Source organism: Nerophis ophidion, linkage group LG13, assembly GCF_033978795.1.
Source record: "Nerophis ophidion isolate RoL-2023_Sa linkage group LG13, RoL_Noph_v1.0, whole genome shotgun sequence".
NCBI lineage: Eukaryota > Metazoa > Chordata > Actinopteri > Syngnathiformes > Syngnathidae > Nerophis > Nerophis ophidion.
The window spans coordinates 2,974,536-3,002,095 of record NC_084623.1 but is presented as its reverse complement, the minus strand read 5'-3'; the positions used below and the strand labels follow the sequence as shown (position 1 = coordinate 3,002,095).

The 27,560-nt window shown below is 46.9% G+C and overlaps 1 protein-coding gene across 1 annotated transcript in view; it reads right to left on the bottom strand.

Annotated features, from left to right (window-relative positions):
* LOC133564866 (uncharacterized) overlaps window positions 1-27,560 on the bottom strand; it is a 57,205-nt gene that overhangs the window by 17,424 nt on the left and 12,221 nt on the right. The window contains exons 4-12 of the mRNA XM_061919408.1: window positions 24,537-24,729; window positions 24,303-24,474; window positions 24,153-24,215; window positions 21,446-21,593; window positions 21,173-21,327; window positions 20,959-21,102; window positions 17,963-18,130; window positions 17,667-17,887; window positions 12,558-12,833 (exon numbers count right to left, since the gene is read on the bottom strand). Of these exons, the coding sequence (XP_061775392.1) occupies window positions 12,558-12,833; window positions 17,667-17,887; window positions 17,963-18,130; window positions 20,959-21,102; window positions 21,173-21,327; window positions 21,446-21,593; window positions 24,153-24,215; window positions 24,303-24,474; window positions 24,537-24,729 (1,540 nt within the window). The remainder of the gene's footprint in view (window positions 1-12,557; window positions 12,834-17,666; window positions 17,888-17,962; window positions 18,131-20,958; window positions 21,103-21,172; window positions 21,328-21,445; window positions 21,594-24,152; window positions 24,216-24,302; window positions 24,475-24,536; window positions 24,730-27,560) is intronic.

Sequence of the window (27,560 nt, the reverse complement as noted above, 5' to 3'; positions counted from 1 at the left end):
TTCACTATGTAAAGTGCTTTGAGTCACTAGAGAAAAAGCGTTATATAAATATAATTCACTTCACTTCACTGTAAATATTATTACTGTAAATATTATTACTGTAAAAAATGGCTGCTGTGAAGCGCTTACCAGTCAGAAGTTACCTTCTCGTCTTCTTCTTCTGCCTTTCATTCCACGCTGGCTTCTAGCGTCTTCTCACGGAAGACATGTTGATCAAAAGTGTGAAGGCGACGGCATGAGCCTTGTGACGCGAGTGTGAATCCCCCCTCGCCCCCGTCTGCCTGTGGGCCTGCGAGCGTGGTTAACTGTGCAAGTGGCGTGGAAAGCCCAGCCTCTCATTTCCCCACACTTGCAACTTCCTGTGTCAAGTGTGTCCATCACTTGCAACTTCCTGTGTCAAGTGTGTCCATCACTTGCAACTTCCTGTGTCAAGTGTGTCATTGGATGGTGCAGGTGTACCTAATGAAGTGGTCACATGTCATTGGATGGTGCAGGGGTACCTAATGAAGTGGTCACATGTCATTGGATGGTGCAGGTGTGCCTAATGAAGTGGTCACATGTCATTGGATGGTGCAGGTGTGCCTAATGAAGTGGTCACATGTCATTGGATGGTGCAGGGGTACCTAATGAAGTGGTCACATGTCATTGGATGGTGCAGGTGTGCCTAATGAAGTGGTCACATGTCATTGGATGGTGCAGGTGTACCTAATGAAGTGGCCACATGTCATTGGATGGTGCAGGTGTACCTAATGAAGTGGTCACATGTCATTGGATGGTGCAGGTGTACCTAATGAAGTGGTCACATGTCATTGGATGGTGCAGGTGTACCTAATGAAGTGGTCACATGTCATTGGATGGTGCAGGGGTACCTAATGAAGTGGTCACATGTCATTGGATGGTGCAGGTGTGCCTAATGAAGTGGTCACATGTCATTGGATGGTGCAGGGGTACCTAATGAAGTGGTCACATGTCATTGGATGGTGCAGGTGTACCTAATGAAGTGGTCACATGTCATTGGATGGTGCAGGTGTACCTAATGAAGTGGTCACATGTCATTGGAAGGTGCAGGGGTACCTAATGAAGTGGTCACATGTCATTGGAAGGTGCAGGGGTACCTAATGAAGTGGTCACCTGTCATTGGATGGTGCAGGGGTACCTAATGAAGTGGTCACATGTCATTGGATGGTGCAGGTGTACCTAATGAAGTGGTCACATGTCATTGGATGGTGCAGGTGTACCTAATGAAGTGGTCACATGTCATTGGAAGGTGCAGGGGTACCTAATGAAGTGGTCACATGTCATTGGAAGGTGCAGGGGTACCTAATGAAGTGGTCACCTGTCATTGGATGGTGCAGGGGTACCTAATGAAGTGGTCACATGTCATTGGATGGTGCAGGTGTACCTAATGAAGTGGTCACATGTCAGTGGATGGTGCAGGTGTACCTAATGAAGTGGTCACATGTCAGTGGATGGTGCAGGTGTACCTAATGAAGTGGTCACATGTCATTGGATGGTGCAGGTGTACCTAATGAAGTGGTCACATGTCATTGGATGGTGCAGGTGTACCTAATGAAGTGGTCACATGTCATTGGATGGTGCAGGGGTACCTAATGAAGTGGTCACATGTCATTGGAAGGTGCAGGGGTACCTAATGAAGTGGTCACCTGTCATTGGATGGTGCAGGTGTACCTAATGAAGTGGTCACATGTCATTGGATGGTGCAGGTGTACCTAATGAAGTGGTCACATGTCATTGGATGGCGCAGGTGTACCTAATGAAGTGGTCACATGTCATTGGATGGTGCAGGGGTACCTAATGAAGTGGTCACATGTCATTGGATGGTGCAGGGGTACTTAATGAAGTGGTCAAATGTCAGTGGATGGTGCAGGTGTACCTAATGAAGTGGTCACCTGTCATTGGATGGTGCAGGTGTACCTAATGAAGTGGTCACATGTCATTGGATGGCGCAGGTGTACCTAATGAAGTGGTCACATGTCATTGGATGGTGCAGGTGTACCTAATGAAGTGGTCAAATGTCAGTGGATGGTGCAGGTGTACCTAATGAAGTGGTCACATGTCATTGGATGGTGCAGGTGTACCTAATGAAGTGGTCACATGTCATTGGATGGCGCAGGTGTACCTAATGAAGTGGTCACATGTCATTGGATGGTGCAGGTGTACCTAATGAAGTGGTCACATGTCATTGGATGGTGCAGGGGTACTTAATGAAGTGGTCAAATGTCAGTGGATGGTGCAGGTGTACCTAATGAAGTGGTCACATGTCATTGGATGGTGCAGGGGTACTTAATGAAGTGGTCAAATGTCAGTGGATGGTGCAGGTGTACCTAATGAAGTGGTCACATGTCATTGGATGGTGCAGGTGTACCTAATGAAGTGGTCACATGTCATTGGATGGTGCAGGGGTACCTAATGAAGTGGTCACATGTCATTGGATGGTGCAGGTGTGCCTAATGAAGTGGTCACATGTCATTGGATGGTGCAGGGGTACCTAATGAAGTGGTCACATGTCATTGGATGGTGCAGGTGTACCTAATGAAGTGGTCACATGTCATTGGATGGTGCAGGTGTACCTAATGAAGTGGTCACATGTCATTGGAAGGTGCAGGGGTACCTAATGAAGTGGTCACATGTCATTGGAAGGTGCAGGGGTACCTAATGAAGTGGTCACCTGTCATTGGATGGTGCAGGGGTACCTAATGAAGTGGTCACATGTCATTGGATGGTGCAGGTGTACCTAATGAAGTGGTCACATGTCAGTGGATGGTGCAGGTGTACCTAATGAAGTGGTCACATGTCAGTGGATGGTGCAGGTGTACCTAATGAAGTGGTCACATGTCATTGGATGGTGCAGGTGTACCTAATGAAGTGGTCACATGTCATTGGATGGTGCAGGTGTACCTAATGAAGTGGTCACATGTCATTGGATGGTGCAGGGGTACCTAATGAAGTGGTCACATGTCATTGGAAGGTGCAGGGGTACCTAATGAAGTGGTCACCTGTCATTGGATGGTGCAGGTGTACCTAATGAAGTGGTCACATGTCATTGGATGGTGCAGGTGTACCTAATGAAGTGGTCACATGTCATTGGATGGCGCAGGTGTACCTAATGAAGTGGTCACATGTCATTGGATGGTGCAGGGGTACCTAATGAAGTGGTCACATGTCATTGGATGGTGCAGGGGTACTTAATGAAGTGGTCAAATGTCAGTGGATGGTGCAGGTGTACCTAATGAAGTGGTCACCTGTCATTGGATGGTGCAGGTGTACCTAATGAAGTGGTCACATGTCATTGGATGGCGCAGGTGTACCTAATGAAGTGGTCACATGTCATTGGATGGTGCAGGTGTACCTAATGAAGTGGTCACATGTCATTGGATGGTGCAGGTGTACCTAATGAAGTGGTCAAATGTCAGTGGATGGTGCAGGTGTACCTAATGAAGTGGTCACATGTCATTGGATGGTGCAGGTGTACCTAATGAAGTGGTCACATGTCATTGGATGGCGCAGGTGTACCTAATGAAGTGGTCACATGTCATTGGATGGTGCAGGTGTACCTAATGAAGTGGTCACATGTCATTGGATGGTGCAGGGGTACTTAATGAAGTGGTCAAATGTCAGTGGATGGTGCAGGTGTACCTAATGAAGTGGTCACATGTCATTGGATGGTGCAGGGGTACTTAATGAAGTGGTCAAATGTCAGTGGATGGTGCAGGTGTACCTAATGAAGTGGTCACATGTCATTGGATGGTGCAGGTGTACCTAATGAAGTGGTCACATGTCATTGGATGGTGCAGGTGTACCTAATGAAGTGGTCAAATGTCAGTGGATGGTGCAGGGGTACCTAATGAAGTGGTCACATGTCAGTGGATGGTGCAGGTGTACCTAATGAAGTGGTCACATGTCAGTGGATGGTGCAGGGGTACCTAATGAAGTGGTCACATGTCATTGGATGGTGCAGGGGTACCTAATGAAGTGGTCACATGACATTGGATGGTGCAGGTGTACCTAATGAAGTGGTCACATGTCAGTGGATGGTGCAGGTGTACCTAATGAAGTGGTCACATGTCATTGGATGGTGCAGGTGTACCTAATGAAGTGGTCAAATGTCAGTGGATGGTGCAGGTGTACCTAATGAAGTGGTCACCTGTCATTGGAAGGTGCAGGGGTACCTAATGAAGTGGTCAAATGTCAGTGGATGGTGCAGGTGTACCTAATGCAGTGGTCACCTGTCATTGGATGGTGCAGGTGTACCTAATGAAGTGGTCAAATGTCAGTGGATGGTGCAGGTGTACCTAATGCAGTGGTCACCTGTCATTGGATGGTGCAGGGGTACCTAATGAAGTGGTCACATGTCAGTGGATGGTGCAGGTGTACCTAATGAAGTGGTCACATGTCAGTGGATGGTCCAGGTGTACCTAATGAAGTGGCCACGTGTCATTGGATGGTGCAGGGGTACCTAATGAAGTGATCACATCTCTTTGGTGAAGTGGTCACATGTCATTGGATGGTGCAGGTGTACCTAATGAAGTGATCACATCTCTTTGGTGAAGTGGTCACATGTCATTGGATGGTGCAGGTGTACCTAATGAAGTGATCACATCTCTTTGGTGAAGTGGTCACATGTCATTGGATGGTGCAGGTGTACCTAATGAAGTGGTCACATGTCAGTGGATGGTGCAGGGGTACCTAATGAAGTGGCCACGTGTCATTGGATGGTGCAGGGGTACCTAATGAAGTGATCACATCTCTTTGGTGAAGTGGTCACATGTCATTGGATGGTGCAGGTGTACCTAATGAAGTGGTCACATGTCAGTGGATGGTGCAGGGGTACCTAATGAAGTGGTCACATGTCATTGGATGGTGCAGGTGTACCTAATGAAGTGGTCAAATGTCAGTGGATGGTGCAGGTGTACCTAATGCAGTGGTCACATGTCATTGGATGGTGCAGGGGTACCTAATGAAGTGGTCACATTTCAGTGGATGGTGCAGGTGTACCTAATGAAGTGGTCACATGTCAGTGGATGGTCCAGGTGTACCTAATGAAGTGGCCACGTGTCATTGGATGGTGCAGGGGTACCTAATGAAGTGGTCACATGTCATTGGATGGTGCAGGTGTGCCTAATGAAGTGGTCACATGTCAGTGGATAGTGCAGGTGTACCTAATGAAGTGGTCACATGTCAGTGGATGGTCCAGGTGTACCTAATGAAGTGGCCACGTGTCATTGGATGGTGCAGGGGTACCTAATGAAGTGATCACATCTCTTTGGTGAAGTGGTCACATGTCATTGGATGGTGCAGGTGTACCTAATGAAGTGGTCACATTTGTTTTTTAGTCGTTTGGAATGAATTTGAGAAAAAAAAACCTCTGCAACGCTCTTGCCAACCACCAGGGGGCATTTATTTGACTTACACATGAGTACAGTAACTTCCGAAATGTTGAAAGGAAAGGAAACTGTGAAGAAATGGTCTCCATTATGTTACATTAGTTCTATTTATAAAGCCAACGTTCATGTGCTGTAATAAGTGTTGTACAACACAAAGTGCACAATGCATGTTTTTTATACACATTGGAATGTATATTGTCACTGTACCCTTGGGCAAACAAGCTAGTAACCTACCTGACTGACCAAGACAACAGGAAATTACATCATCACAGTGTCAAAGTTTATGCGCTAAAAAGAAAATTTTAATATATATATATATATATATATATATATATATATATATATATATATATATATATATATATATATGTATATATATATATATATATATATATATATATGTATATATATATATATATATATATATACATATATATATATATATATATATATATATCCGACTCTGAGTGGTTACACCTGTAGTATCTGTTATCATACAAAATAACATGTTTTTCTATTTGGTGGAACGCCACATTCCTTGGAGGCAAGGAGGCCGCCAGCATTTGAGGAACACTACGATAGTATTAGCAAAATAGAAAAAGTGAAAACAACAGGTACTACTGCATAGGTAGGTACTAACGCGTTACGTGTACTACATGACATCACTTTTTGGATGGAATGTACTTGAAAGAGTAGTTTTACTGCAACATATTTTTGTACTTTTGCAAGAGTATTCTTATGTTGACTCTCATTCCGATTGCTACATTTTGGAAGCTCCAGTGACCTTTGACTCCATCAAACCAATCAAACGGCGCCGGGCAGTCACATGACCCCACGCTGGGAAAAAGTGAGATGACATGACAATGTTTGCTAACAACGTATGAAAAAGAACATTTGCATGTCAGTAGAAAGTGTTCACATTTCAGCGTACAAGAAGTCCACTTCCAACATGTTGTGCTGACATGTTTTTGCATGTTCTATCTAGCACATGCTAACATTAGCCCTGATTGAACATCACAACTTACTGCATCTTTTGTCGTTAGGGTTGCAAAATTCCAGGAATTTTCCAAGTGGGAAACTTTCTGTGGGAATTAACGGGAAATAAATGGGAATAAACATTGACTGCAACATGCTAGATCTTGCAGCATGACTATTAGCTAAAACTACCAGATTTTCCTGCTTTTTTTTTATGTGCGGTTGCTTATTTCAGCTTGTTTTTCTGTCCTTGCAATGAAGCAAAAGACGACTGCACCAAGTAACTAGCTTGACCTTTTCTGCACAGCCTCTCCTGATGATCACACTCACACTAATGACAGGTGTGCAAAGTGCAGCCCGGGGGCCATTTTAGGCCCCTGCAGCTCGTTTTGTAGCGGCCCACCGAATATTGTTAAAATATGAATACAAAAGAATAACATAAGGAAGTGTTCACATGTCATTGGATGGTGCAGGTGTGCCTAATGAAGTGGTCACATGTCATTGGATGGTGCAGGTGTGCCTAATGAAGTGGTCACATGTCATTGGATGGTGCAGGTGTACCTAATGAAGTGGTCACATGTCATTGGATGGTGCAGGTGTACTTAATGAAGTGGTCACATGTCATTGGATGGTGCAGGTGTACCTAATGAAGTGGTCACATGTCATTGGATGGTGCAGGTGTACCTAATGAAGTGGTCACATGTCATTGGATGGTGCAGGTGTACCTAATGAAGTGGTCACATGTCATTGGATGGTGCAGGTGTACCTAATGAAGTGGTCACATGTCATTGGATGGTGCAGGTGTACTTAATGAAGTGGTCACATGTCATTGGATGGTGCAGGTGTACCTAATGAAGTGGTCACATGTCATTGGAAGGTGCAGGTGTGCCTAATGAAGTGGTCACATGTCAGTGGAGAGTGCAGGTGTACCTAATGAAGTGGTCACCTGTCATTGGATGGCGCAGGGGTACCTAATGAAGTGGCCACGTGTCATTGGATGGCGCAGGGGTACCTAATGAAGTGGCCACGTGTCATTGGATGGTGCAGGGGTACCTAATGAAGTGGTCACATGTCATTGGATGGTGCAGGTGTACCTAATGAAGTGGTCACATGTCATTGGATGGTGCAGGTGTACCTAATGAAGTGGTCACCTGTCATTGGATGGTGCAGGTGTACCTAATGAAGTGGTCACATGTCATTGGATGGTGCAGGTGTAACTAATGAAGTGGTCACATGTCTTTGGATGGTGCAGGTGTACCTAATGAAGTGGTCACATGTCATTGGATGGTGCAGGTGTCCCCAATGAAGTGGTCACATGTCATTGGATGGTGCAGGGGTACCTAATGAAGTGGTCACCTGTCATTGGATGGTGCAGGTGTCCCCAATGAAGTGGTCACATGTCATTGGATGGTGCAGGTGTACCTAATGAAGTGGCCACGTGTCATTGGATGGTGCAGGGGTACCTAATGAAGTGGTCACCTGTCATTGGATGGTGCAGGTGTGCCTAATGAAGTGGTCACATGTCATTGGATGGTGCAGGGGTACCTAATGAAGTGGCCACATGTCAGTGGATGGTGCAGGTGTGCCTAATGAAGTGGTCACATGTCATTGGATGGTGCAGGTGTCCCCAATGAAGTGGTCACATGTCATTGGATGGTGCAGGTGTCCCCAATGAAGTGGTCACATGTCATTGGATGGTGCAGGTGTCCCCAATGAAGTGGTCACATGTCATTGGATGGTGCAGGTGTCCCCAATGAAGTGGTCACATGTCATTGGATGGTGCAGGTGTACCTAATGAAGTGGCCACGTGTCATTGGATGGTGCAGGGGTACCTAATGAAGTGGTCACCTGTCATTGGATGGTGCAGGGGTACCTAATGAAGTGGTCACATGTCATTGGATGGTGCAGGGGTACCTAATGAAGTGGCCATGTGTCATTGGATGGTGCAGGGGTACCTAATGAAGTGGCCATGTGTCATTGGATGGTGCAGGTGTACCTAATGAAGTGGTCACATGTCATTGGATGGTGCAGGGGTACCTAATGAAGTGCTCACATGTCAGTGGATGGTGCAGGTGTGCCTAATGAAGTGGTCACATGTCAGTGGAGAGTGCAGGTGTACCTATTGCAGTGGTCCCCTGTCATTGGATGGTGCAGGGGTACCTAATGAAGTGGTCACATGTCATTGGATGGTGCAGGTGTGCCTAATGAAGTGGTCACATGTCAGTGGATGGTGCAGGTGTGCCTAATGAAGTGGTCACCTGTCATTGGATGGTGCAGGTGTACCTAATGAAGTGGTCACATGTCATTGGATGGTGCAGGTGTACCTAATGCAGTGGTCCCCTGTCATTGGATGGTGCAGGGGTACCTAATGAAGTGGTCACATGTCATTGGATGGTGCAGGTGTGCCTAATGAAGTGGTCACATGTCAGTGGATGGTGCAGGTGTGCCTAATGAAGTGGTCACATGTCAGTGGAGAGTGCAGGTGTACCTATTGCAGTGGTCACCTGTCATTGGATGGTGCAGGGGTACCTAATGAAGTGGTCACATGTCATTGGATGGTGCAGGTGTACCTAATGCAGTGGTCCCCTGTCATTGGATGGTGCAGGGGTACCTAATGAAGTGGCCACGTGTCATTGGATGGTGCAGGTGTGCCTAATGAAGTGGTCACATGTCATTGGATGGTGCAGGTGTACCTAATGAAGTGGTCACGTGTCATTGGATGGTGCAGGTGTACCTAATGAAGTGGTCACATGTCATTGGATGGTGCAGGTGTACCTAATGAAGTGGCCACGTGTCAGTGGATGGTGCAGGTGTACCTAATGAAGTGGTCTCATCTCATTGGATGGTGCAGGTGTACCTAATGAAGTGGTCACATGTCATTGGATGGTGCAGGTGTGCCTAATGAAGTGACCACATGTCATTGGTTGGTACAGGGGTACCTAATGAAGTGGTCACCTGTCATTGGATGGTGCAGGTGTACCTAATGAAGTGGTCACATGTCATTGGATGGTGCAGGTGTACCTAATGAAGTGGTCACATGTCATTGGATGGTGCAGGTGTACCTAATGAAGTGGTCACCTGTCATTGGATGGTGCAGGTGTACCCAATGAAGTGGTCACATGTCATTGGATGGTGCAGGTGTACCTAATGAAGTGGTCACATGTCATTGGATGGTGCAGGTGTGCCTAATGAAGTGACCACATGTCATTGGTTGGTACAGGGGTACCTAATGAAGTGGTCACCTGTCATTGGATGGTGCAGGTGTACCTAATGAAGTGGTCACATGTCATTGGATGGTGCAGGTGTACCTAATGAAGTGGTCACATGTCATTGGATGGTGCAGGTGTACCTAATGAAGTGGCCACGTGTCAGTGGATGGTGCAGGTGTACCTAATGAAGTGGTCTCATCTCATTGGATGGTGCAGGTGTACCTAATGAAGTGGTCACATGTCATTGGATGGTGCAGGTGTGCCTAATGAAGTGACCACATGTCATTGGTTGGTACAGGGGTACCTAATGAAGTGGTCACCTGTCATTGGATGGTGCAGGTGTACCTAATGAAGTGGTCACATGTCAGTGGATGGTGCAGGTGTACCTAATGAAGTGGTCACATGTCATTGGATGGTGCAGGTGTACCTAATGAAGTGGTCACGTGTCATTGGATGGTGCAGGTGTACCTAATGAAGTGGTCACATGTCATTGGATGGTGCAGGTGTACCTAATGAAGTGGCCACGTGTCAGTGGATGGTGCAGGTGTACCTAATGAAGTGGTCTCATCTCATTGGATGGTGCAGGTGTACCTAATGAAGTGGTCACATGTCATTGGATGGTGCAGGTGTGCCTAATGAAGTGACCACATGTCATTGGTTGGTACAGGGGTACCTAATGAAGTGGTCACCTGTCATTGGATGGTGCAGGTGTACCTAATGAAGTGGTCACCTGTCATTGGATGGTGCAGGTGTACCCAATGAAGTGGTCACCTGTCATTGGATGGTGCAGGTGTACCTAATGAAGTGGTCACATGTCATTGGATGGTGCAGGTGTACCTAATGAAGTGGTCACCTGTCATTGGATGGTGCAGGTGTGCCTAATGAAGTGGTCACATGTCATTGGATGGTGCAGGTGTGCCTAATGAAGTGGTCACATGTCATTGGATGGTGCAGGTGTGCCTAATGAAGTGGTCACATGTCATTGGATGGTGCAGGTGTGCCTAATGAAGTGGTCACATGTCATTGGATGGTGCAGGTGTGCCTAATGAAGTGGTCACATGTCATTGGATGGTGCAGGTGTGCCTAATGAAGTGGTCACATGTCATTGGATGGTGCAGGTGTGCCTAATGAAGTGGGAATTAACGGGAAATGACCGGTAATAAACATTGACTGCAACATGCTGGATCTTGGATCATGACTATTAGCTAAAACAACCTGTTTTCATGCAAATTCAGTAGAATTTCAACCCTGCTCTGTGCATTCCTCCATCACATGCATGGATGGATGGGTATTTAAGTGGAATAGAGGTGGTATTGCTTGTTCCTCTTTTTGTAATTGCCATATATTCCCATTCATTCCCACGGACGGTGTCCAACTTTGAGCTTAACTTCCCGTGGTAAATTCCCGGAAAGTTTCCGCCCCTTTGGCAGCCTAATTGTCGTCCAAGCTGTAGTAGTGACTCTCTGTCTCGTTCTTTCAAAAAGAAGCTGCAATGTACTATGAGAAAATGAACTTTCGAGGTGTGCATTGTTCTTTTTCTTTCTATTCGTTAACAATTGAAGAACTTTCTCAGTCCGAAGCCTAAAAACGTTCAATTCCACGCAGTCTTTGCAGAACGCTAACTCTCTGAAAGCATGGAGGTTCACGGTTACACACTTTGTCTTGTCCACACTGGCTTCCAGTCTCTACCGTAGTGGGTAGAGCAGCCGTGACAGAAAACTGAGGGTTGCAGGTTCGCTCCCCGCCTCTTGACATCCTAATCGCTGCCGTTGTGTCCTTGGGCAGGACACTTCACCCTTGCCCCCAAGTGCCGCTCACGCTGGTGAATGAATGATGAATGGAGAATTGGTGGTGGTCGGAGGGGCCGTAGGTGCAAACTGGCAGCCACGCTTCCGTCAGTCTACCCCAGGGCAGCGGTGGCAATGAATGTAGCTTACCACCACCAGGTGTGAATGAATGTAGCTTACCACCACCAGGTGTGAATGAATGTAGCTTACCACCACCAGGTGTGAATGAATGTAGCTTACCACCACCAGGTGTGAATGAATGTAGCTTACCACCACCAGGTGTGAATGAATGTAGCTTACCACCACCAGGTGTGAATGAATGTAGCTTACCACCACCAGGTGTGAGTGAATGTAGCTTACCACCACCAGGTGTGAATGAATGTAGCTTACCACCACCAGGTGTGAGTGAATGTAGCTTACCACCACCAGGTGTGAATGAATGTAGCTTACCACCACCAGGTGTGAATGAATGTAGCTTACCACCACCAGGTGTGAATGAATGAAGGCTTCTCACTTCTCGGTGAAGCGGTTTGAGTGTCTGGAAAAGCACTACATAGATCTAATCCATTATTATTAAGGTGCAAAAGCAGCTCTCGACTCGGAGCGGTTACATCGTAATATCTGTTATCATACGAAATAACATGTGTTTCTACTCGGTGGAACACCACATTCCTTTTGGGAAAGCAGGCAGCCAGTCCTGTAAAAGTAGTCCATCATTGTGGGCAAGTCATAAAGTAGGACCATTAGGGGTGACATAACCGAGATTTCACAAAATCTTTTCTAAATGTGTCCATGGTATGTCAAGTCCAGACAGGTCCACATAAGGAGCAGTCCCACGACTTGGTTGATGCCGAAGGTTCATTTGAATGTTTTTAGGGACACTTACTCACACAACACGAAAAGTCCCTTACGTGGTCAGGAAGGAGTCAGATTGCGTGTCATGAACTCAAAGACCTGAAATCTGATTTCTCTGGTTCTCTGGCTACCCCGGAAGGGACATTTTCTTTTGCCTAACACTTCCTCCAGGTTTGCTGCAACTCTTCAGGTTGTGGGGTTCTCTTGTCAATGAAAGTAAGCCATAGTTCAACGGACCTCGCCGGCATTACTTTTGATCGATTGCACTCACCCGCGTCACCCTCCCACCCGGGCTAAGGTGACGAGACCAGCGATATACGTCACACCTTCAGCAGGGCGGTCCTCTCGGGGGCGCCGCCCCTGGTGCCCCTCACTGGCATGTGGTAACGCATCTCCTTCCAAAACCTGGAGGAAGGAGACAGCGAGGGCGATATGTCCCCTTTGTCCTGCGTGGTCGCACTTGTCTTGGAGGTGGACTTCCTCCTGGTCCTCTGGTACTTCCACCAGCACACAGCACCCTGCTTCCTTCTCAGATGACGCAAAGACTCCGGGAAGTGAGCCAGCTGGGCCGGGCTCATCTCTTCCAGCTCCACCAGAATCACCTGAGAGAAGACGGAACCTCGTCTGAAAACTCGAAGGACATTCAGTGGGAGACCAAGCAGTCCTACTTTGGATCCTAACCACAATGTACATCTTCTTAAAGCAGTAGCAGTACTTCTGGGTAATATGGAGAAAATTCATAATTTTCTTCTCTTGGTGATCGGCAGAATTCTTGGAGCCCACTCTCCTTGTCTCTGAATCCAACCAAATAGAATTCTTGGAGCCCACCCTCCTTGTCTCTGAATCCAACCAAATAGAATTCTTGGAGCACACTCTCCTTGTCTCTGAATCCAACCAAATAGAATTCTTGGAGGCCACTCTCCTTGTCTCTGAATCCAACCAAATAGAATTCTTGGAGCACACTCTCCTTGTCTCTGAATCCAACCAAATAGAATTCTTGGAGCCCACTCTCCTTGTCTCTGAATCCAACCAAATAGAATTCTTGGAGCACACTCTCCTTGTCTCTGAATCCAACCAAATAGAATTCTTGGAGCCCACCCTCCTTGTCTCTGAATCCAACCAAATAGAATTCTTGGAGCACACTCTCCTTGTCTCTGAATCCAACCAAATAGAATTCTTGGAGGCCACTCTCCTTGTCTCTGAATCCAACCAAATAGAATTCTTGGAGCACACTCTCCTTGTCTCTGAATCCAACCAAATAGAATTCTTGGAGCCCACTCTCCTTGTCTCTGAATCCAACCAAATAGAATTCTTGGAGCACACTCTCCTTGTCTCTGAATCCAACCAAATAGAATTCTTGGAGCCCACCCTCCTTGTCTCTGAATCCAACCAAATAGAATTCTTGGAGCACACTCTCCTTGTCTCTGAATCCAACCAAATAGAATTCTTGGAGGCCACTCTCCTTGTCTCTGAATCCAACCAAATAGAATTCTTGGAGCACACTCTCCTTGTCTCTGAATCCAACCAAATAGAATTCTTGGAGCCCACTCTCCTTGTCTCTGAATCCAACCAAATAGAATTCTTGGAGCACACTCTCCTTGTCTCTGAATCCAACCAAATAGAATTCTTGGAGCCCACTCTCCTTGTCTCTGAATCCAACCAAATAGAATTCTTGGAGCCCACTCTCCTTGTCTCTGAATCCAACCAAATAAAATTCTTGGAGCCCACTCTCCTTGTCTCTGAATCCAACCAAATAGCACAACCTAGTCATGCCCACAAGATGGTTTCCTGAGCAACATGGGACAAAGAACTATACAACCGCACACTTTGTCCATCCATCCATTCTTTTTCTACTGCTTATCCTAAAAAGAAATATACCAACTTGTGATGGGGACACTGTCCCTTGCTACAACCAATCAACCGACTAAATAACCAACCATGGACCGACTTAGTAACTAATTGATTGACAGACTGTCCCATCGACCAAATACTAACCAAGTGACAACCGGCTGTCACACCGGTCAACAAGCTAACAAACCAACTAACCAATATAAAAAAGTACAAGATCATCAGTCTACAGACTAACTTAACTGATTGTTTGAACGACCAACCATCAAACCAATGAAGTAACTAACTAACCAACGCTTAATTACCTGACCAAATTGTTAACGAAATTAATGAAAAACCATCCAACGACCTATTAACTAAACAACCATTTAACCAGCAAACTGTTCAACAGACTGACCAACTAACATACTCAACGACACAAAACCAACTTAATAACCAGTCAACTAACTAATTAACTAACAGATAAACCAAAGAACCAAACAAGCAAAAGACTACCTAACTGACCATAAAACTAAAAAACTAATTAAAGCAACCGACCGACCAACAAACTAAATAATTCACGAACTGGCCAACTGTTCAACAGACAAACCAACCCTCAAGCCAACAAACCAAATGACTGAACGACAGACTAACCAGCTAAATACCCAGTAAACTAACTAACAGATCAACCAACTAACAAAAACAAGCAACAGACCACCTAATGTAACTGATCGATCAACTATATCAATAATGAAACCTGTCGAGTGATTGACTAACTAAATAACCAATGGACTGCCAACTCCTCGACAGACCGAAGACTTGTTGACCAGCCTGCCAAATAACCAACTGACCGTACGACACATTAACCAACTAAATAGTCAACTAACAGATATATTGACCAGCTGACCAACATGCTACCTAAGTGACCAAACAACTCAATAAATATTAACCAGCCAACTGACCACCTGACTAAATAATGAATGTTGGACCGACTGACCAACCACCCTGCCAAATAAACTCAACGACAGATCAACCAACCGTCTACCGCGCTCACTCTGGTTTGCCTTTTTGCTGATTTTCTCCGACTGCACTGAACACTTCCAGTTTCTGCTGGGGTATGACCGCCAACAGTTGTTACCTCCTCAACCACCTATCAAAGGTGTGGGAGGAGGTAACCAACAAGGAGTGGGAGGAGGTAACAAAGAAGGTGTGTGAGGAGGTAACAAAGAAGGTGTGTGAGGAGGTAACCAACAAGGAGTGGGAGGAGGTAACAAACAAGGAGTGGGAGGAGGTAACAAAGAAGGTGTGTGAGGAGGTAACAAACAAGGAGTGGGAGGAGGTAACAAAGAAGGTGTGGGAGAAGGTAACAAACAAGGTGTGGGAGAAGGTAACAAACAAGATGTGTGAGGAGGTAACAAAGAAGGTGTGGGAGGAGGTAACAAACAAGGTGTGGGAGGAGGTAACCAACAAGGAGTGGGAGGAGGTAACAAACAAGGTGTGGGAGGAGGTAACAAACAAGGTGTGGGAGGAGGTAACCAACAAGGAGTGGGAGGAGGTAACAAACAAGGTGTGGGAGGAGGTAACAAACAAGGTGTGGGAGGAGGTAACAAACAAGGTGTGATTGGAGGTAACAAACAAGGAGTGGGAGGAGGTACAAAGAAGGTGTGGGAGAAGGTAACAAACAAGGTGTGGGAGAAGGTAACAAACAAGATGTGTGAGGAGGTAACAAAGAAGGTGTGGGAGGAGGTAACAAACAAGGTGTGGGAGGAGGTAACAAACATGGTGCGGGAGGAGGTAACAAACAAGGTGTGGGAGGAGGTAACCAACAAGGTGTGTGAGGAGGTAACAAAGAAGGTGTGGGAGGAGGTAACAAACAAGGTGTGGGAGGAGGTAACAAACAAGGTGTGGGAGGAGGTAACAAAGAAGGTGTGGGAGGAGGTAACAAACAAGGTGTGGGAGGAGGTAACAAACAAGGTGCAGGAGGATGTAACAAACAAGGTGTGGGAGGAGGTAACAAACAAGGTGTGGGAGGAGGTAACAAAGAAGGTGTGGGAGGAGGTAACAAACAAGGTGTGGGAGGAGGTAACAAACAAGGTGCAGGAGGATGTAACAAACAAAGTGTGGGAGGAGGTAACAAAGAAGGTGTGGGAGGAGGTAACAAACAAGGTGTGGGAGGAGGTAACAAACAAGGTGTGGGAGGAGGTAACAAACAAGGTGCAGGTAACAAACAAGGTGCGGGAGGAGGTAACAAACAAGGTGCGGGAGGAGGTAACAAACAAGGTGCAGGAGGAGGTAACAAACAAGGTGTGGGAGGAGGTAACAAACAAGGTGTGGGAGGAGGTAACAAACAAGGTGCAGGAGGAGGTAACCAACATGGTGCAGGTAACAAACAAGGTGCAGGAGGAGGTAACAAACAAGGTGCAGGAGGAGGTAACAAACAAGGTGCAGGAGGAGGTAACAAACATGGTGCAGGTAACAAACAAGGTGCAGGAGGAGGTAACAAACAAGGTGCGGGAGGAGGTAACAAACATGGTGCAGGTAACAAACAAGGTGCAGGAGGAGGTAACAAACAAGGTGCAGGAGGAGGTAACAAACAAGGTGCAGGAGGAGGTAACAAACATGGTGCAGGAGGAGGTAACAAACAAGGTGCAGGAGGAGGTAACAAACATGGTGCAGGTAACAAACAAGGTGCAGGAGGAGGTAACAAACAAGGTGCAGGAGGAGGTAACAAACATGGTGCAGGAGGAGGTAACAAACAAGGTGCAGGAGGAGGTAACAAACAAGGTGCAGGAGGAGGTAACAAACAAGGTGCGGGAGGAGGTAACAAACAAGGTGCGGGAGGAGGTAACAAACAAGGTGCAGGAGGAGGTAACAAACAAGGTGTGGGAGGAGGTAACAAACAAGGTGTGGGAGGAGGTAACAAACAAGGTGCAGGAGGAGGTAACCAACATGGTGCAGGTAACAAACAAGGTGCAGGAGGAGGTAACAAACAAGGTGCAGGAGGAGGTAACAAACAAGGTGCAGGAGGAGGTAACAAACATGGTGCAGGTAACAAACAAGGTGCAGGAGGAGGTAACAAACAAGGTGCGGGAGGAGGTAACAAACATGGTGCAGGTAACAAACAAGGTGCAGGAGGAGGTAACAAACAAGGTGCAGGAGGAGGTAACAAACAAGGTGCAGGAGGAGGTAACAAACATGGTGCAGGAGGAGGTAACAAACAAGGTGCAGGAGGAGGTAACAAACAAGGTGCGGGAGGAGGTAACAAACAAGGTGCAGGAGGAGGTAACAAACATGGTGCAGGTAACAAACAAGGTGCAGGAGGAGGTAACAAACAAGGTGCAGGAGGAGGTAACAAACATGGTGCAGGAGGAGGTAACAAACAAGGTGCAGGAGGAGGTAACAAACATGGTGCAGGAGGAGGTAACAAACAAGGTGCAGGAGGAGGTAACAAACATGGTGCAGGAGGAGGTAACAAACAAGGTGCAGGAGGAGGTAACAAACAAGGTGCAGGAGGAGGTAACAAACAAGGTGCGGGAGGAGGTAACAAACAAGGTGCGGGAGGAGGTAACAAACAAGGTGCAGGAGGAGGTAACCAAGAATGTGCTGACCTTGAGCGTGTCCTCCAGCAGTGCTCTGTGCATGGCGGTCACACACTCGTGTTGACGCCGCCCGTCCAAGCAGACGCCCTCGCCAATGTTGTTGTTGTTGTTGTTGTTGTTGTTACTGTTGTTGTTGTTGTTGTTGCTGCTGCGGGTGAAGGAGGAGGCGCTGTAGAGCAGCAGAAGGCGGCGGCTGGCCAGCATGTTGTCTTGCACTGAGTCCACCATGGCTGCAGACCAAGGAACAGAAGTCCACCAGAAGAACTTTTTGTGACGACAATGTCCTCCGTGAGGGACAGACTTACCTTGCCCGGGCTGGCAGTCACGTCCCGCTATGAAGAGTTTGTAACCGCAGGCTTGTTCCAGCACTTGAGGCAGGACGTGAAGGGCAAAGGTGCACACCTGGTCGCTGAAGCCCACCTGGCAGTTCAGCGGGTACGTGACGTAGGCGTCGAACAGCTTCCCGTCGCAATCTGACATGAAAGAAAAATCATTCTAAACATGTGTTATGTTCGTACTTTGTGCGCTAGCGTTAGCTTCAGCTTGTTAGCGTCACATTAGTTGTAGTGTGCTAGTGTTAGCTTCAGCTTGTTAGCATCACATTAGTTGTAGTGTGCTAGTGTTAGCTTCAGCTTGTTAGCATCACATTAGTTGTAGTGTGCTAGTGTTAGCTTCAGCTTGTTAGCATCACATTAGTTGTAGTGTGCTAGTGTTAGCTTCAGCTTGTTAACATCACATTAGTTGTAGTGTGCTAGTGTTAGCTTCAGCTCGTTAGCGTCACATTAGTTGTAGTGTGCTAGTGTTAGCTTCAGCTTGTTAGCACCACATTAGTTGTAGTGTGCTAGTGTTAGCTTCAGCTTGTTAGCGTCACATTAGTTGTAGTGTGCTAGTGTTAGCAGCAGCTTGTTAGCATCACATTAGTTGTAGTGTGCTAGTGTTAGCAGCAGCTTGTTAGCATCACATTAGTTGTAGTGTGCTAGTGTTAGCTTCAGCTTGTTAGCGTCACATTAGTTGTAGTGTGCTAGTGTTAGCTTCAGCTTGTTAGCACCACATTAGTTGTAGTGTGCTAGTGTTAGCTTCAGCTTGTTAGCGTCACATTAGTTGTAGTGTGCTAGTGTTAGCAGCAGCTTGTTAGCATCACATTAGTTGTAGTGTGCTAGTGTTAGCAGCAGCTTGTTAGCATCACATTAGTTGTAGTGTGCAAGTGTTAGCTTCAGCTTGTTAGCATCACATTAGTTGTAGTGTGCTAGTGTTAGCTTCAGCTTGTTAGCATCACATTAGTTGTAGTGTGCTAGTGTTAGCTTCAGCTTGTTAGCGTCACATTAGTTGTAGTGTGCTAGTGTTAGCTTCAGCTTGTTAGCATCACATTAGTTGTAGTGTGCTAGTGTTAGCTCCAGCTTGTTAGCACCACATTAGTTGTAGTGTGCTAGTGTTAGCAGCAGCTTGTTAGCGTCACATTAATTGTAGTGTGCTAGTGTTAGCTTCAGCTTGCTAGCATCACATTAGTTGTAGTGTGCTAGTGTTAGCTCCAGCTTGTTAGCATCACATTAGTTGTAGTGTGCTAGTGTTAGCTCCAGCTTGTTAGCGTCACATTAGTTGTAGTGTGCTAGTGTTAGCAGCTGCTCGTTAGCGTCACATTAGTTGTAGTGTGCTAGTGTTAGCTTCAGCTTGCTAGCATCACATTAGTTGTAGTGTGCTAGCGTTCGCTTCAGCTTGTTAGCGTCACATTAGTTGTAATGTGCTAGTGTTAGCAGCAGCTTGTTTGCGTCACATTAGTTGTAGTGTGCTAGTGTTAGCTTCAGCTTGTTAGCGTCACATTAGTTGTAGTGTGCTAGCGTTAGCTTCAGCTTGTTAGCATCACATTAGTTGTAGTGTGCTAGCGTTCGCTTCAGCTTGTTAGCATCACATTAGTTGTAGTGTGCTAGTGTTAGCAGCAGCTTGTTTGCGTCACATTAGTTGTAGTGTGCTAGTGTTAGCTTCAGCTTGCTAGCATCACATTAGTTGTAGTGTGCTAGTGTTAGCAGCAGCTTGTTAGCGTCACATTAGTTGTAGTGTGCTAGTGTTAGCAGCAGCTTGTTTGCGTCACATTAGTTGTAGTGTGCTAGTGTTAGCTTCAGCTTGCTAGCATCACATTAGTTGTAGTGTGCTAGTGTTAGCAGCAGCTTGTTAGCGTCACATTAGTTGTAGTGTGCTAGTGTTAGCAGCAGCTTGTTAGCGTCACATTAGTTGTAGTGTGCTAGTGTTAGCTTCAGCTTGTTAGCGTCACATTAGTTGTAGTGTGCTAGTGTTAGCAGCAGCTTGTTAGCGTCACATTAGTTGTAGTGTGCAAGTGTTAGCTTCAGCTTGTTAGCATCACATTAGTTGTAGTGTGCTAGTGTTAGCTTCAGCTTGTTAGCATCACATTAGTTGTAGTGTGCTAGTGTTAGCAGCAGCTTGTTAGCATCACATTAGTTGTAGTGTGCAAGTGTTAGCTTCAGCTTGTTAGCATCACATTAGTTGTAGTGTGCTAGTGTTAGCTTCAGCTTGTTAGCATCACATTAGTTGTAGTGTGCTAGTGTTAGCAGCAGCTTGTTAGCGTCACATTTGTTGTAGTGTGCTAGTGTTAGCAGGAGCTTGTTTGCGTCACATTAGTTGTAGTGTGCTAGTGTTAGCTTCAGCTTGCTAGCATCACATTGGTTGTAGTGTGCTAGTGTTAGCTTCAGCTTGTTAGTATCACATTAGTTGTAGTGTGCTAGTGTTAGCTTCAGCTTGCTAGCATCACATAGTTGTAGTGTGCTAGTGTTAGCAGCAGCTTGTTAGCGTCACATTAGTTGTAGTGTGCTAGTGTTAGCAGCAGCTTGTTAGCGTCACATTAGTTGTAGTGTGCTAGTGTTAGCTTCAGCTTGCTAGCATCACATTAGTTGTAGTGTGCTAGTGTTAGCTTCAGCTTGTTAGCATCACATTAGTTGTAGTGTGCTAATGTTAGCAGCAGCTCGTTAGCGTCACATTAGTTGTAGTGTGCTAGTGTTAGCTTCAGCTTGTTAGCGTCACATTAGTTGTAGTGTGCTAGTGTTAGCAGCAGCTTGTTTGCGTCACATTAGTTGTAGTGTGCTAGTGCTAGCTTCAGCTTGTTAGCATCACATTAGTTGTAGTGTGCTAGCGTTAGCTTCAGCTTGTTAGCATCACATTAGTTGTAGTCTGCCAGTGTTAGCTTAGCTGCACCAGTGGGTGCGTTTACTTTAGCACCCTTTTCCCGCCCTAATCAAAACTGCGTAACCACATGAGTAAGCGTTAGTGCTGACGTCGGGTCGCATTCTATTACCCTTATTTGCATACAGGACAGGAAAGGACATCCGGAAGCAGAGCACAATGTCCACCTTGAAGAGGAAGTAGACGGCGACAGCGGCGACGAAGACTAGCGTGACGCCACTGAGAGCGCCGCCGATTGGGGCGATGACGGGCGGCTCTAGGAGACAAGGGACAGGACTTGTCAAACACGAGAAGGACTTCCCGGGACACGGCGAGTTCAGGCTCACCTTGCGGCCGCAGAGCAAAATGTCCCTGAGGTAGGCCCCGCCCACTTTGCGCTATACAGGTGTAGTTGATGAGGAAGTCCTCTTCCTTCAGGTGCGCAATGGTCAGCAGTCGCTCCATCCAGACTCCTTTACCAGGACCGCCTTCAGTCCACACGCTAACCAGCACACGCGGAAAGTCAACGGAGGACATCTAGCTCCGCCCCCTTAGGATCCGGCCGACACGCGGCAAGACAGGCGGGCTGGACTCGTGTCCTGAAAGAGGCGGGGACTGACCGTAGTGGTGAGGTGAAGACGGGGTCGGAGGCGTCGGTGCTGAAGACAAAGTCCTCGTCGGCCAGCCAGAAAATGTCCACCATCGGATCTTGTGGGACTTTCCCGATGCACGGAACAAATACCTGACACGCACGCGTCAACCTGGAACCTGGACACAAACATATACTGAAAGGTTAGGGTTAGTAGTATATGTGTATCACTTATACTGCATTATGTACAGTAGTAGATGTACATTGTTTCTATTAAGTTACTATGTACAACAGCATACGTACAAAAACGTCAGAGGTGGGAGGAGTTCGGAGAACGACTTCCGGACAGCTTCAAAGTGGTTCTAGACCACCATCCGCCACCCCAGCAGTGGGAAGCAGTGCACTGTCTACACCGTGTAGAGTGGGAACAGTGGACTGCTGACCTCAATCGGGGGAGGGAATACTTTGAAGACCTCCTCGATCCCACCCACACGTCTTCCAGTAAGGAAGCAGCGCCTGGGGACTCTGTGCTGGACTCTACTATTTCTGGGGTTGAGGTTGCCGAGGTAGTTAGGAAGCTCCTGGGTGTTAAGGCCCCGGAAGTGGATAAGATCCGCCCGGAGTTCCTTAAGGCTCTGGATGCTGTGGGCTATCGTGGTTGACACGTGGACATCGGGGGTGGTGCTGTTGGATTGGCAGACCGGGGTGGTGGTTCCTTTCTTTAAGAAAGGGAACCGGAGGCTGTGTTCCAACTATGGTGGGATCACACTCCTCAGCCTTCCCGGTAAGGTCCATTCAGGTGTACTGGAGAGGAGGCTACGCTGGATAGTGGAACCTCAGATTCAGGAGGAGCAGTGTGGTTTTAGTCCTGGTTGCGGAACTGTGGACCAGCTCTATACTCTGGGCAGGGTTCTTGAGGGTGCATGGGAGTTCGCCCAACCAGTCTACATGTGCTTTGTGGACTTGGAGAAGGCATTGGACCGTGTCCCTCAAGAAGTCCTGTGGGGAGTGCTCAGAGAGTATGGGGTATCGGACTGTCTGATTGTACGATCAGTGTCAGAGCTTGGCCCGCATTGTAAGTCGGACCAGTTTCCAGTAAGGGTTGGACTCTGCCCAGGCTGCCCTTTGACTCTGATTCTGTTTTTAACTTTTATGGACAGAATTACTAGGCACAGTCAGGGTCTTGAGTGGATTCAGTTTGGTGGCTGCAGGATTAGGTCTCTGCTTTTTGCAGATGGTGTAGTCCTGCTGGCTAGTGAATCAACTCCGATGAGAATCAACACTTCCAAGTCCGAGTCCATGGTTCTTGCCCGGAAAAGGGTGGAGTGCCATCTCGGTGTTGGGGAGGAGATCTTGCCCCAAGTAGAGGAGTTCAAGTACCTCGGAGTCTTCTTCACCAGTGAGGGAAGAGTGGATGGTGAGACTGGTGCAGCGTCTGCAGTGATGCGAACCCTGTATCGGAACCTACTCAGTGGCCTAGTGGTTAGAGGGTCCGCCCTGAGATCGGTAGGTCGTGAGTTCAAATCCCGGCCGAGTCATACCAAAGACTATAGAAAATGGGAGCCATTTCCTCCCTGCTTGGCACTCAGCATCAAGGCTTGGAATTGGGGGTTAAATCACCATAAATGATTCCTGGGCGCGGCACCGCTGCTGCTCACTGCTCCCCTCACCTCCCAGGACGTGATCAAAGGTGATGGGTCAAATGCAGAGAATAATCCCGCCACATCTAGTATGTTTGTGACAATCATTGCTACTTTAACTTTAACACAAAGCTCTCAATCGATGGATCTATGTTCCCATCCTCACCTGTGGTCATGAGCTTTGGGTTATGACCAAAAGGACAAGATCACGAAATGAGTTTCCTCCACATCGATAGGAGCTAGATGAGGTGCCTCCGGCATGTGGTCACGATGCCCCCTGAGGAGGTGTTTAGGGCATGTCCGAGTTGGGGCTCGGTCCTGGCTGGCCTGGGAATCCCCTGGAGGAGCTGGACCGAGTGGCTGGGGAGAGGGGAGTCTGGGCTTCTCTGCTTAGGCTGCTGCCCCCGCGACCCCACCTCGGATAAGAGGAAGACGGATGCTGCATGGAGGTTTCTATCTGACTCATTAAAAAATATGATTTAATGACTTCAAATTGATGAATCTATTTAATTGTGAAATATAATCTTAAACTTTAAAAAACATTTAAACAGATAATAAATACACTAAATAAATGTAATTATTATGAAAGTATATTATTGATTCCATATTTATTTTTCTATTACATTCATTCAAATATCAAATAGCGTAAATAGAAAATAATAATGTATGATGCCAATAAAGCTCATTAAATGTAACATAGTAGAAAATCCACTCTTATATTTTCCATAAATTTTATTACATACATTAAAATAAAACCAGTAAAATGATTACCATAAGGTAAATTACAAATAAAAAGGTTATTGAAATTATTTTAAACATTTTGAAAAGTTGAACTCAACCAACAATAAATAATAATAACATTAATAATAACAATAAAAATACATAATAATAATAGTAATAATACAAAAATGAATAACACAAAAATATAATAATAATAAAAATATATAATAACAATAATAATACAAAAATGAATAACACAAAAATATACTAATAATAATAATAATAATAAAAATACATAATAATAATAATACAAAAAAGAACAACACAACCATATTTTAATAATAATATAGTAATAATAATGAGCAAAGTGGTCCTCACCTATGGGTGCCTTGAAGACTTGATTGGCAGGTTTCAGGACTTGAGGCAGGAAGCAGTAATCCTCTGCAAACAAAGAATGACGTCATCTCTCACGCCCTCTGGTGGCCGAGTGCAGGAGTGCAGTAAAGAGGCGCCGCTCCTGTCCCTGACCTTGGACCCAGGCCTCGATGGTCTCAGACACAGACACTGTCGCCCCGCCCAGGTCAAAGGTCAGCGTGCAGGTGTAGAAGTCCTTGTTTTGGGGGTCCACGTCCAGGATCTTCAGCTTGGCCTTGCTGCGGTAGACGTGTCCCGCCACGCCGTCCTCCACCAGCTCGCAGCCCTGCGGGACAAACTCCATCACCCTCTCGTCCCCTCATGTTTCCCTGGCAACGCCTCACTCACTTTGCGCCAGCTGACGGAGAAGGGGACGCCGTAGCCGTCCAGTTTTTTCATGACATCCCTGAGCGGACAGGACAGCGTGTCGGTCACGCCCACCGTCAGGACCTGGCCGGCTTTGCGGGGCCTCCAGCACTCGCCGTCCCTCTGACGCTCCACCAGCAGCTCCGTCGACAGTTTGTAGCAACCTGAGCCGCTTCTGTTGGGGCACCATGCTCGCGTGATCACGTGGTCACATGATCACATGGGCACATGATCACATGGTCACATGATCACGTGGTCACATGATCACATGGTCACATGATCACATGGTCGCATGATCACGTGGTCGCATGATCACATGGTCGCGTGATCACATGATCACATGGTCGCATGGTCACATGATCACATGGTCACATGATCACATGGCCGCATGGTCACATGATCGCATGGTCGCATAGTCACATGATCGCATGGTCGCATGGTCACATGATCACATGGTCGCATGTTCACATGGTCACATGGTCACATGATCGCATGGTCGCATAGTCACATGATCACATGGCCGCATGGTCACATGATCGCATGGTCGCATAGTCACATGATCGCATGGTCGCATGGTCACATGATCACATGGTCGCATGTTCACATGGTCACATGATCGCATGGTCGCATGGTCACATGATCACATGGTCGCATGTTCACATGACCACATGGCCGCATGGTCACATGATCGCATGGTCGCATAGTCACATGATCGCATGGTCGCATGGTCACATGATCACATGGTCGCATGGTCACATGATCACATGGTCGCATGTTCACATGGTCACATGATCGCATGGTCGCATAGTCACATGATCACATGGCCGCATGGTCACATGATCGCATGGTCGCATAGTCACATGATCGCATGGTCGCATGGTCACATGATCACATGGTCGCATGTTCACATGGTCACATGATCGCATGGTCGCATGGTCACATGATCACATGGTCGCATGGTCACATGATCACATGGCCGCATGGTCACATGATCGCATGGTCGCATAGTCACATGATCGCATGGTCGCATGGTCACATGATCACATGGTCGCATGGTCACATGATCACATGGTCGCATGGTCACATGATCACATGGTCGCATGTTCACATGGTCACATGATCGCATGGTCGCATAGTCACATGATCACATGGCCGCATGGTCACATGATCGCATGGTCGCATAGTCACATGATCGCATGGTCGCATGGTCACATGATCACATGGTCGCATGTTCACATGGTCACATGATCGCATGGTCGCATGGTCACATGATCACATGGTCACATGATCACATGGCCGCATGGTCACATGATCGCATGGTCGCATAGTCACATGATCGCATGGTCGCATGGTCACATGATCACATGGTCGCATGTTCACATGGTCACATGATCGCATGGTCGCATGGTCACATGATCACATGGTCGCATGTTCACATGACCACATGGCCGCATGGTCACATGATCGCATGGTCGCATAGTCACATGATCGCATGGTCGCATGGTCACATGATCACATGGTCGCATGGTCACATGATCACATGGTCGCATGTTCACATGGTCACATGATCGCATGGTCGCATAGTCACATGATCACATGGCCGCATGGTCACATGATCGCATGGTCGCATAGTCACATGATCGCATGGTCGCATGGTCACATGATCACATGGTCGCATGTTCACATGGTCACATGATCGCATGGTCGCATGGTCACATGATCACATGGTCGCATGGTCACATGATCACATGGCCGCATGGTCACATGATCGCATGGTCGCATAGTCACATGATCGCATGGTCGCATGGTCACATGATCACATGGTCGCATGGTCACATGATCACATGGTCGCATGGTCACATGATCACATGGTCGCATGTTCACATGGTCACATGATCGCATGGTCGCATAGTCACATGATCACATGGCCGCATGGTCACATGATCGCATGGTCGCATAGTCACATGATCGCATGGTCGCATGGTCACATGATCACATGGTCGCATGTTCACATGGTCACATGATCGCATGGTCGCATGGTCACATGATCACATGGTCGCATGGTCACATGATCACATGGCCGCATGGTCACATGATCGCATGGTCGCATAGTCACATGATCGCATGGTCGCATGGTCACATGATCACATGGTCGCATGTTCACATGGTCACATGATCGCATGGTCGCATGTTCACATGGTCACATGATCGCATGGTCGCATGTTCACATGTTCACATGATCACATGGTCGCATGTTCACATGGTCACATGATCGCATGGTCGCATAGTCACATGATCACATGATCACATGGTCGCATGGTCACATGATCACATGGTCGCATGTTCACATGGTCATATGATCGCATGGTCGCATAGTCACATGATCACATGATCGCATGGTCGCATGGTCACATGATCACATGATCACATGATCACATGGTCGCATGTTCACATGATCACATGGTCGCATGTTCACATGGTCATATGATCGCATGGTCGCATGGTCACATGATCACATGATCACATGATCACATGGTCGCATGTTCACATGGTCATATGATCGCATGGTCGCATGGTCACATGATCACATGATCACATGATCACATGGTCGCATGTTCACATGATCACATGGTCGCATGTTCACATGGTCATATGATCGCATGGTCGCATGGTCACATGATCACATGATCACATGATCACATGGTCGCATGGTCACATGATCACATGGTCACATGGTCGCATGTTCACATGATCACATGGTCGCATGTTCACATGATCACATGGTCACATGATCACATGATCACATGATCACATGGTCGCATGTTCACATGATCACATGGTCACATGATCACATGGTCACATGGTCACATGATCGCATGGTCGCATGGTCACATGATCACATGGTCACATGATCACATGATCACATGATCACATGGTCGCATGTTCACATGATCACATGGTCACATGATCACATGATCGCTCACGAGTCAATTTTTATTTCCATTT